This window comes from Pteronotus mesoamericanus, unplaced genomic scaffold (genome assembly GCF_021234165.1).
Source record: "Pteronotus mesoamericanus isolate MK-2021 breed Mesoamerican mustached bat unplaced genomic scaffold, CSHL_Meso_final contig_2, whole genome shotgun sequence".
Lineage (NCBI taxonomy): Eukaryota > Metazoa > Chordata > Mammalia > Chiroptera > Mormoopidae > Pteronotus > Pteronotus mesoamericanus.
The window spans coordinates 16,807,640-16,820,457 of NW_026555084.1; the positions used below are offsets into that span (position 1 = coordinate 16,807,640).

The 12,818-nt window shown below is 37.1% G+C and overlaps 1 protein-coding gene across 1 annotated transcript in view; it reads right to left on the reverse strand.

The window, feature by feature from the left end:
- The window catches only part of SPINK5 (serine peptidase inhibitor Kazal type 5), a 205,664-nt gene that overhangs the window by 68,332 nt on the left and 124,514 nt on the right, over nt 1–12,818 (reverse strand). Inside the window, exons 3-4 of the mRNA XM_054568601.1 lie at nt 1,368–1,524; nt 80–105 (exon numbers count right to left, since the gene is read on the reverse strand). Of these exons, the coding sequence (XP_054424576.1) occupies nt 80–105; nt 1,368–1,422 (81 nt within the window). The 5' untranslated portion in view covers nt 1,423–1,524. The remainder of the gene's footprint in view (nt 1–79; nt 106–1,367; nt 1,525–12,818) is intronic.

Here is a 12,818-nt window from a genome sequence, read left to right on the forward strand (position 1 = left end):
AACATTAAGATTTTAGCCATAACCACTTTTCTTTAGAGATCTTGGAAAGTATTCAATGAACAGAAAAAGCAGGACTAACCTGATTTTCTTCCTCACTGGCAGCATCTGGGACCCCAAAAAAAAATGCAAACACTAAAGTTAAAGGAATGTAAAATATTTAATAAATAAAGCAAATAATCCACTCTGTACATTGTCTTGCTTACTTTACTGGAAATATGTTAGAAAACCACAAATTATTTTTGAACATATTAAAATTTACCATGGCAAATAAAATGAGGGCACTGAGCCAGGAAATTGCAATAAACACTCACAAAGATCCAATCACTCAGAAAGGTCCAATTACTTTGGGAAATAATATTCATATGCTCTCTGACTTCCTTAAAATATCTAATTTCTAAACTCCTCTCATAGCAAAGTACATCAGACCTCTTTTATAATTATAACAAATATTGATATAGCAATTATAATTTGAAAGTATAATGTAGCATAAAAATTTGCCATATATATATATATATACAGAAAATTAAATTTTCTGAATTCTGGTAACACCACCCCCTTATTATAGCTACAAAAATTAGAGATATGATAAAATTAAGTTTAATCAAAATAATAGACTTTATTATACTCTCTCATTAAGAGAAACTTTTATATCCACACACTTATTCTAAGAAAATGGGTGTCATTTGTGTATAATGTTCTCCTGAAATTCAGTCAAGGGATTCCTTTTTAAAAATGTAAATGCCTCAGGGCAAGGTAACTCTAGGCAACTCGTGTTCCCTTCAAATTCAAGTAGCAAATGTAAAAACCTACCACCAGCTCTGACAAAAGTTCCTTACCTTTTATAAGTACCTTTGATCTATTTAGGACTTAAAAACACAAGAATAAAATAAAGCAGTAGAAGGCATTACTGCTTTAAAATAAGAATAGATTTTTTGAATTTAATTCTTTAATATCTTGTTTATAAATATGCTATTAAATATATACATATATAAAACATACATCTAAGTTTTAAACATCTATTATATACATAACTCCTATTAGTATGAATTGGTATGCTCAGTAAGGGGTCAGATAAAGAAGAATCCATTAGCTTTTTAGAACTAGTGTAGAACTCGTGGAATAATTCCTCATGGATAAAATTCAGATCATTTCAAATTACTTGCCATTTCTAAATATAACAACATAGTTGTTAAAACCACATATATAATTCTTTAAAGCTGTGTGTCTGGCAAGATATTTCAGGATTACATACACATATAGAAAGTCTTTAATACCACATATACACTGGGCAGGTGGAGGGGGGCCAGTCTGTGCCCAGGGCTTTGTGGTGTGTGGCAAGAGGCTTACATTACATGCAAATTGCTTACCTTGGATGAAGCAAAGAGCCAGGGTCAGAAGTACTGGCACTGCGGCTACCTTCATGATAAAGATGATGTAAGCTGGTTACAGGTCTGCTCTGTGCATTGCTCACCAGCTGGTGCTCTAGGACTGAGCCCGTGGGGATGCAGCTTACTTTATATATACCTGGTGACACACACCCATAGCAACAGGCAACATTATAAAACCAGTTGTTCAAGGTCCTGCTAGACTGAATATACCACATCACTTTAGTTTCCATCCTTTAGGATCCTGTCAAGGGGGCAGATTTGAACAGATAATGTCTGTTTACAAAGTAGTTTTAGTATGTTTTCACGATACCTACACCTCACAAGGCAATCAATTGAATCCAAGGACCTTACTCAAAGTTTGATACTATGCAGTCCTCTCTAAGAACTGAATTCTTCAGCCACATAAGACTCATTACCTCGTAGACAAATGCATTTCTCGCTGGGCCCCCTTCCTAAGCGGGAGGGAAGGGAAAAAGAAGACAGATTAGTTGTCCCACCAGTCAGGTAAACATGTAAAGATTTCACCACATCTGGAGAAAGCTGCTTCACAGAGAGAGAAGCTAGGAGCCTTGGTGCTCCCGTCTACAGATGTTCCAAGTGTCCCCACTCAGTGTTACAGGTTCAGGTAAGAGAGATGAGCAATCCTAATAGATGACTAGCGAAGTCCTAACACCGAATACACGAGAATACATGGGGAAACCAAGGCTCAGAGAAAGAGTGATGAGTTTCCCATGGACACACAGTTTAGGTGGCAGAAGCAGAGGTGGCACTTGAAAGGAAACCACAAGGCCCACAGTTTCTCAGCTCCGCATATACCGCTTTACCATGACCGATTAGCAAAGGCAGAAGCTTTGTGAAATCAAAGCTTACACATACCTACTTTTTAAAAGGCTCAGTCTGATGGCTGTTTTATATTCTAAAGCTTTATCTTAGAGTCTAGTCACACATCATCATCATAAACATTGGAGACTTAAGGTTTAACTTTACACACAGCCCACTGCTCCCCAAGTTACTGTGTGAAAAATTTGGTTCCATCAGTTTTCCTCTAAATTAAGTTTACTCTTATATTGCCTCACTGTTTAGTCTCCCAAGAAGAAAAAAAAGAAATAAAATATTTGAAACTATAAATATATTAATGCAACTTTTTAAAAAGATTTTATTTATTTATTTTTAGAGAGAAGGGAAGGGAGGGAGAAAGAGAGGTAGAGAAATATCACTGTGCAAGAGACACTTCGATCGGTTGCTTCTTGCACACCCCCAACTGGGGACCTGGCCTGCAACCCAGGCATGTGCCCCGACTGGGAATCAAACCATGACCTTTTGATTTGCAGGCCAGCACTCAATTCATTGAGCCACACGAGCCAGGGCAGTATCTTCTTTTTACTCTAGAAGTTCAAGAGCACCCGAAGAAATGCACAAAGATGACTGAAGCCAGCACCAAAATGTTTGATTCCAGTACTACACAGGGTCTCCGCACCCATCAAAGGAAAGTTTTGAACTTTATGAGATCAAAGCCCTTTTAGAGATTTTTCCAAAACAGCTGATCTAAAGCTAGACAATTTGGGGATCATGTCACCATTCTGAAAAACATCAAAGCCAAACTATTTCCTTTTCTTTTTTTTTTTTTGTGAAATAATTTATTCCCTGAAAAAAGTACAATCATTAGTTTCAAGGTCAGTGCTCTTAGCTTTGTCTCTTGGCTTTGTCTCTCAGGCCACTTAGTAAAATTAGTGGCCTGGAAAGCAAATTCAAATTGCACTAGTGTTACAGGATAGAAAATTGGTGTCTACCATAGCTTAAAGCAGTGATTTTCAACAGGTGTGCCACAGGAAATTTTAAAACATGAAATGCCTGGCTATTTAGTCAGGGGCACTAAACTCTTTTCCCTTAGGTTGTCTAATAATAAAATGACAGCAGCCAACACAACAATAGCTGTCCAGTGTGAATAAATCAAAGCTACACCTATATTTTTGCTAGGTAGGCAAAAACTGTACTTTCTGATGTGTCACAGAATTTAGTAATTAGTTTATGTGTTCCATGAAATGGAATAGGTTGAAAATTGCTGGCTTAATAGAAAGAGGACAGGAAATTTGTTTCTATTCCTGTCTTTGCAAGAACACAGTGTAATGGAAACACACCTGACTTTGGCATATGATAGATTAGGGTCCAAATCTTGACTTAACAATTAATAGCTATGTCATGTTGGGCAAGTCACTTATCTTTTCTCAGCCTAAGTGTCCTAATATGTAAAATAGGGATACTAAGACTACATCGTACAACTTTTGTAAGAGTTAGAGGTAGCTCATGTATGTGTGTATGTAATGCTTAGAACAATTCCAAGCGTATGTGATAAGCTTTCCAGTTAAAGAGAGCTGGTCTTGCATTTGTATGTCACTATAATGATATGGTTATAGCAGGTAATTCCTGAGATTCCATGAAAAGTCAGCATCTCTTGAACATGGACCTTAACAACAGATTATGTTTATTTATCATAGAATAACATCCCAAACAAGTTCTCAAGGTAAATTAAAAAGTCAAGATATAAGTAGTCTTTTTCATTTTTTTATGTTCTAAACCACAATACCTGAAACAAATCAAAGCCTTAGTCATTTATAACTTGTAAAAGTCACTGCTGGATTTCAAACATCATTGATTCCTCAACTCCATCTGTAAAAGTGTCCTCTAAATACTGACATACCAATACTAATTATTTATCTTTCATCTGCTCTGACTATATGAAATGTGCCCCAACCATACATTCTCATTTCGGTGGTAAGAAAGTTTGATGTCTTACAATAGAATTGTTGACTTGTGTAACATACTCTGATGAACCCCAAATCTAGCCCAAATGGATAACATTCCCAGGACTGGAAGTGGCACTAGGGTGGAACAAAAGAACCAAAATATGACTGCATCGCTAAAGAATCTCTACTATGAGGAAAGGCTGAAGGAGCTGGTTTCCTTCTTACGGGGAGTTTCTCGCTGACACCCAGAACCTCCTGAAATGATGAATAAGAGGCTTGGAACTGATAACGTCTTCCAAGAGGAGAGGGGAGCCAAAAGAAGACTCAGTGAGCACCTCCAATATTGGAAGCACATGCCAGGTGGCTCGGAGCAGAGATCTTTCTCCATTTCATTTCAGGAAATGTTGTAAATCCAGACGTGAGTCATCACACTTCTGTGAATCTCTCACTTCAGAAAACCATGGAATTTACATTCAAATGAATGAGACTGAGGCTTTAGAGAATGGGGGTTTGAGTTATCAGTATACTTTTATTTTAGGTAATCAATACTTTTCTTAAATTCTAACTTTCATATTTTCTTTTCAGCTCTTTCAATTATTCATCAAACATGTAACCTTCTTCCCCTCATTAAAAGAAACAGACCTAAGTTATAAAAAGTATAAACTTTACGATTCAACACATGTATCAAGTGGCCTAGAATCTGTATTCACATCCAGGGTACTGATACAGAAAGAAGAGATGACAAAAGTATGAAATAAACAAGATGTTGTGGGCCAGTAATCTTACTGAAGACAAAAGGTTATTTCCAAAATCCAAAGTTACGAGATCATTGTTCAAATCTTCTCTTTTCCTATGCAGAGACATCTTTGCTGATCACAATAGTTTCATAAATAACTACAGTCCCTTGCAATCAAATCACCTTCCACATCTTTCCAAACAATCTACCATTCATGGCTTCTCTAGATTTGGTTACGCAATGCTGTGAGGTGGCCGAGGAGGTGTTATTATCCTTCCTTACCTGCCCCAAATGGTACTATGAACAAAGCCCAGAGTAGGAATTAGGTTGGGTGGTAATCCCAGGCTTGTCACTTTCTCACCTTTTATACTCTGTGTGGTTATCTCAGAGCCTGTCTAGCAATTGAAGGAGAATCCAGACATTGAGCTTTAAACTACATACAGCATTCTACTGCTAAAATAATTCTTTCCTAAGATCCCCCTCTCTCACATACTCATATACACACACATCCATACACACACACACTCATACTGACTTGGCAAAAACTAAGTATGCTCTAACCATGGCTGAAAAGTTTGTGTCCCAACAGATCTTAGAAGGTGAGACAATTTCTTTTCTCTTTTCTTAATTTTTAATTTTCTTTAAGTCTGATATTTTTCCCTAGTCATATACCATCTCTACTGTATTCTTCTTTATGGAAGACACTAACTAGAGAACAGTCCGTACATACCTTATTATCTTGAAATGTTCCATTAACAGTTAACTTTATTCCCTTTGAGAATTCCTTTCTGTTTGTCTATAAAGGCTAAGAAAATATGGAGATAAGCATCTCATTTTATTAAGAGCAGGTGATTGGGCACTGTTTGATGACTGAGTAGACAGACCCTGCTATTTATACATATAATTGTTGCTTTTATTAGATTAGGATTAAGGAAATACAAAAGTTCAATGTCTAATTTTGACTATATTAAGTTTTACCTATTGGGTTATATTTGGTTCTTAATTACAACATCCAGCTTCTCCCTACAGTTCACACTACTTGAGCCCGGCTCCATGGCTCCATGTTGTCCCTCACAGCACACCGTAAAGTTTTCTAGGGTTAATCTGGACTATAGAAAACAGGTTTGTGGAGCTACAGTCTTAAAAAAAAAAAAATCACAATAAATGAATTCATAGCGGATATACTGAATTTTGGCGAAAGAGTACTACATAGTTTATATGTACAATATTTATGTGTCTACACAATAAACAAGATCAAAATTGTTAGATTTATAAGTAAAATTAGGAAGAAGCGCTCTATGTATCTTTATAAAATGATTTGCATAGAAACGTGAAACTTGCTAGCATTTGCATAGAAGCTGAAACTTACTAAGTGACAGGCACAACAATAAACCTCAAGGGTATCATTCCATTCTTTTTTTACAGGTAAAGAAATTGAGGTTTGGTGGGATTCTATAACTTTCCCAAGGTTATACAATCTGTAAGCAGTGGTCTATGCAGGTGATGGCATCAATGCATATAAAAGTGGTCAAACCCCAGAGCCCAGCATGTACCAAGCATTTTAACGACCACATTACCAACATCTGTGACTATTTTATCTCAAACATTCAGCATCAGGAGCGAATGGTGTTCCTCCAAAAGTCATATTTGAAGCCTTAACCCCCAATACCTCAGAATGTGACTATATTTGGAGATACGGCTTTAAAAAGGCGATTGAGTTAAAATGAGGTCATTAATGTAGGCCCTAATCCAAACTGACAGGTGTCCTTCTAAGAAGAGGAAGTTAAGACACACAGAGAGAGACCAGGAATGCTGTGCACAGTGACCAGGCCACATGGCTTGCGAGTGGTCAAGCTGAAACTTGGTCTGAAGACAACATTTCTACTAAATCAAGTAACAAGTTGGTGTGGCTCAGTGGACTGAGTGCTGGCCTGTGAACTGAAAGGTCGCTGGTTTGATTCCCAGTGAGGGCACATGCCTGGGTTGCAGACCAGGTCCCCAGTTTGGGACATGCGAGAGGCAACCAACTGATGTATCTCTCGCACATTGATGTTTCTCTCCTTTTCCCTCTCTCCAAAAATAAATCAGTAAAATCTTTAAAATAAATAAATAAATTTAGTAACAAGTTAAATAGCACTAATTATTGTGCCATACTACAATCTTGATTCATGAGACAAATAAAAGTAATAAGAGATATGAAATCATATTTATTCTCAGATATGGAACCAAATTACTAAAATGGGACTTAAAAAATTAAATATGCAAGTCCAAAGTAATGTGTTATGGTATATCCAACAGATTCTGTAATACTCCCCAAATGAATACAACAAATATTTACTGAATGCCTACATTTGCCTGAGATGTATGAGGGCCTAGTATTAAACCTATAAATAAAACAGATTGGTCTCCAACTTCTAAGAGACTACAGTGTAGTAGAAGAGGTAGAAAATAATCATATAAATCACTGTTCAATTGAATCTGTGGAAGTGTTTTTAAAAAGATGCCCATCAAGTAAAGCTAACACATAATACAGATATTTGGCTTCTAGATAGAGAGAGCTTGATGAAATTAGACTCAATTCTAAAAAATAAAAAATAAAAAAAGAGCCACAATTAAAAAGGTATATAGCTTCATCTATCTGAAAAATTCAGCTTACATGAATAAATTACTCCTTAAATAATTATGAAAACCAGAGTTTTCTTCCAATAATTCCTTTCACCTGACATTTTTAATTTCCACTATATCACTAGTTAGCATCTAACACTGTCTGGTGTCAGGAGTTGAATTTAAAATGTAAGATAGAATTTAATTTACATTTAGTGGGTTTTTATTTATTTGGAGTGATGCGCTCCCATGTGATATTAATGAAAGTAAAAAATGTAGATCCATATCCATTTGTAGGAGTCATATTGAATTTTATTAATTGAAAGCTTAAGACCCCAAGATGCTGAAAGTAAGGAGAAAGAAAATAAGTAAAAAAGACTGTTCTGCCTAAACAATCTAGCAATGTAGTAGGGAAGATAATACTTGCACCAGAAAAGAAATGACTCAATAGAACATACAACATAAAGTGTCATAAACAAAGTACAGATGGAGTGAATGCGTTTGAATTGGGCCTCGAGGGTTAAGAATATTTGAACGTGAGGGGATGGGAATGTGACAGATTTTTCAGAACTGAATTAGCAAGTTTGCAGACGCAAAATAATGTGGGTTCTTCATAAACGAACATGTAGTACCATTTGACTGCAAAAATGGGAGAGTAGAAAATAGTTTTAGGACAATGCAATGTCTGAATAGCTAAAATAAACACTAGTGACCCAATCAAATGCTGGCAAGTATGTAGAGGAACCAGACCTCTCATGTGTTGCAGGTGGGAATGTAAAATGGTACAGCCACTTCGGAAAACAGGTTGGCTCTTATTTAACAAACTAAATATATGCTTATTATACCACCCAATAATTGCACACCTAGGCATTTATCCCAGAAAAATGAAAACTTATACCCACACAAAAGCTGGCACACAATTAATTGAAAACAACCACAATGTCCCTCAGAAGGTAACCTGTTAATCAAACGTTAGAATATTACACCATGGACTCCTATTCAGCAATGAAAAGAAATGAATTATGTCTACATGCAACAACTTGGATGGATCTCACAGACATTGTGCTGGGTGAAAAAGCTCGTCTCCAAAATTCATTTACTTTCATTCATGTAACATTTTCAAAATTATAAAGTTATAGACACGGAAAACAATGTAGTGGTTGCCAGGGGTCAAGGAGGGCTGTTAAGCAGGGAAATGTGACTGCACATGGATGACATGAGAGAGATGTCTGTGGTGATGGGAAATTCTATGTCCTGATTGGGGATAATGACACAAATCCACATATGCAATAAAATAACACTGAACTATATACGCATGCCTCTAGTGAAAGTCAAGTTCCTAGTTTTGATATAATGATGTAAGATTTAACTATTGGGGGATGCTGAGTAACACAGGACCTCTTGTACTGTCTTTGCAAACTCCTGTGAATCTGTAGTTATTTCTCCCCATTTTTTCCCCCCACATAGACTACAAAATCCTACATTCTTTCCATAAAAATACACTTACTGTATGTCCCAGCAATCTCGCTCCTAGGTATTTACCCAAGAGAAATTAAATTAGGTCCATACAAAACCTATGCAAGAATATTTATTGCAACTTTACTCATAATCACCAAAATCCAGAAACAATCCAAATGTGTATCGATTGGTGAATGGATAAACAAACTGTTGTACATCCACACAACAGATTTCTACTCAAGGATAAAAAGAAACAAACTATTAACACTTGCTACAACATGACTGAACATCAAAAGCATCATTCTAAGTGAAAGAGGACAGGCATAAAATATTACATACTTTAGCATTCCATTTACACATGACATTTTTAAATTATAGAGGCATAAATTAGACCAAAGTTGCCAGGCTCAAAACTAAGGAAGAAGATTTACTACAAAGGTGCAAATGAGAATATAGGGTGGGGCAAAAGTAGGTTTACAGTTGTTCATATGGAAAATAATACAATAATTAAGGAATAGTAATACAAAAATAATCTATGTTTCCTTGCTTACAACTGTAAACCTACATTTGCCCCACCCTGGATTTAAGGGTGATGGCTCTATTCTGTATCTTGATTATGCTGGTAGTTTCACAAGTGATTATGCTTGTCAAAATTCATGTAACTACACACCCAAGATTTTAAGTTTTGCCTTTATACACTTCCCTTCAATAAACCTGACTTTAGGGAAAAAAAATTCATATTCATTAACATACTGTTTTTTAAAACATTTATATATTTCTGCATTAAGGGAGATAGATACAGATTGACCAAAAAGTCATTACATTTCTTATCCCATCTACTAGGATTACTCATGATATTTTATATTTCTCTCTTTTTCTCTTCTAAGTTTTTTTTTTTTGTATGAAGTAGATATCGCTTTTTAAAAAAAGGTTATTTTCAAAAATTAGTTTGATATTTTTAGGGCTAGAGAAGACACTGAAAGTCATCTAATTCTCTTTAGTTTATAGATGAAGATACAAGGGCTAAGACAGAGTTATTTTTTCTTAATTCTCTAAATGTTAAAATAAGTTCCACACACCTTCAGTGGCCCATCCTCTGAGCTGTATGATCTAACTGCGAATGTCAGCATTTATTCTGATGGGATGAGGGTCATTTTCATCCTTCAGAAACTCCCACTTCATAATGCTCCAGAGTAGTGTTTCAGGGTTTCCCCGGACCACCTCCTGCTGGTGGACGCAGCATCTGGACGGAGAAGACCCGGGTCTCCAATCTGCACCAACGGAGGCCAGTGATTTTCTGGAAATGTGTGACTTGCTAGCAGTTTGACTTCAGGCAAACCATGGTAAGAGCATTATCATCCACCCTCTTGACAGGGTTGTTGAGCAGATTGGGACGAGTGTGTGACAAAGCTAAAGCAACTCTCATTGCCGGTAACAATTTAAGTCATCCATAGTGAAGCCTACTTGAGAGCCAGAAGGATGATATAACTTAGAAGTTAACTGCGGGGCTTTGAAGTAATGCTACCTGGGTTCAAAAACTGGCTTATCTGTCATGGGAAGAGGGGCAATTTACCTAAACTCTCACTTTCTTCACAACTAAACTAGGACTGTAATAGCGATGACCATGAGAATTACGTGGAGTAACTCGTGTAAAGCCTTTCAATGGGATCTGGTACATAGAGAATGCACAGGGTTAGCTGTTATTAGAAATGTCTTCTTGTTAAGACTGCTGACTACATTGAACTAAAGATTACAATGGGGAATCCACCTCTGAGCCTTTTAAAGTACTTGGTATTTGGTAGGAAGTGCCAACAATCAGCATCTAATTTTAGTGGCACACACTAATAGCCTCCAGGGTAGAGCATCATCTCCTCATCAGTGCCCCTTCCTTTGGACAGCTTACTGTACTCCAGGTCGTAAGGCCTTTACAAGGAATTGGTCACCCTCAGTGAAGAATAGCCACACATTCCTGGATGGAGTGCAGGTCATTTGAGCCATAAAAAAGTGACACCCTTTCAAATTGGTCAGGAAATCAAACTGCTGATTCTAAGCTCTTAAATTTTCAAACGTTTCCCTTCTTCAGACGAGAGAAAATATCTTATCATCTAGCTGGGGATGGGAGTAGGGTGAATGCCTCTTCTTACTCTTGTCAGTCCTTCTTAAGCCTCTAACTCATTAGCAAGTTCATGAATGTTATTGTATTTGATGTGGAATTAGGAAGTCTATGTGTTAATTCCAGTCTCCACCTTTAGCTGAAGCAAGACTGTGGATACAGATTAAATTTCTAAATTCTCACGAGGTGAGGCCCATTGGAAAAGGCACTAAGGGGACAAGAAAAAGGTAGACCCGTTAAACTCTACTAATTGAGTATATCAACCAATGTCATAATATTGCCTTCACAGAGAAAATTTTTAAGGCAGTGAAATTACTCTGTATGATACAATGAAGGATACATGTCACTGTATATTTGTCTAGAGCAATTGAATGTACAACAGCAAAAGTGAACCCTAGTGTAAACTATGAACTCTGGGTGATAACTGATGTGGCAGTGTAGGGTCATCAGTTTTAATGAAAGAACCACTGTGGTGGGGGATGTTGATGATGGGGAAGGCCATGTCTGTGTGGGGGCAGAGGTTCTAAAGGAAATCTCCGTACCTTCCTGTGAGTTTTGCCATGAATTAAAACTGCTCTAAAAATCTAGTCTATTAAATAATTTAAAAAAGAATTTTTTTCAAAGGCAGCACTATCTGGAGCATAGCGGCACTCAATATATAGTGAATTAATTGATGAGTCTTTTGACCAGAACATTCGACCGTTAAGTCACTTAGGGAAGAGCTTACAGCAGTAAAACAGTAAAACAGCAGAAAAAGAGTAAAAAAAAAAAATGAGATTTGGAGTTAAAAAACTGGGTCCTCCCTTTTATCAGAGTGATGTTAGACATGTTTATTTACATTTCTGAGCCTATTTTCTCATTTATAAAATATAAAAATGTTGTCATCTACATGTCAGTTTTGTTGTGAAGATATAATTAAGCAATATAGGTGAAAGTACTCTATGAGCTATAAGCTGCCAAACAAAGGCCAGTCACTGATCTTGGTCCAGACTGGTATTGTGTGCCTCAAACTATCTCTTTATCAGGTATTTTCACTTACAAGGCTAGCTCATTACATCTCAAAATTCCAAGGGAAAAAAAATGGGGTGGGGGTAGGGAATGAGGGAGGGAAGAGCTGACACGTTTTCTTCTCTTGTCCCTAGGTTAATTAATGTGTGTAATTTTTCATTAAAGTTAGTCCTTAAAAACATACAATTTATTGTCATCTGGGCGTGGTTGCATTGTAAGATGCCACTGCTCTGAGGGTGGCTGGCGGTGGCACTAGGCCAAATCTTCTGTGGGTGTGGAGACATCCAGGAGAATAAAGTATCACTCCACCCTGTTGTCCTGTCGCCTAATTAACTGGTGTGCTCTGAAAACAACTCTTGGGAGTTAGTGTAATCTCACCTTAGAGTTGTGACGCAATGGAAAAATGGCAGCCTACTTATGGTGGAAATGCGGACTATCCTCTGACTTCTGGGAAGGAAGGCGAGTGGAGAGAACTGGGCTCGGTGATTTCCATGGAAGTTCAACCTTCATTCCTGGCCCACTTGACCTACATTTGTGAGCTCGGCAAAAGTGTCTGCATAACAAAAACCGCTTGGCTCTACATCTCCTCTCCAGAGGGGGAAAAATGATTAGCATCTTAAGGCAAAATAGATGCCTTTGCCTGAGCACACTTTTCCTCCCGTTTCTCATGGAATTAAGCAGTGAGGGTAAATATAGGGATGAGCTTCTTTGGAAAGGGTTGGTAAAAAAAAACAAAGGAAAACCTGTCAGACAAGGCCCTAACAAGA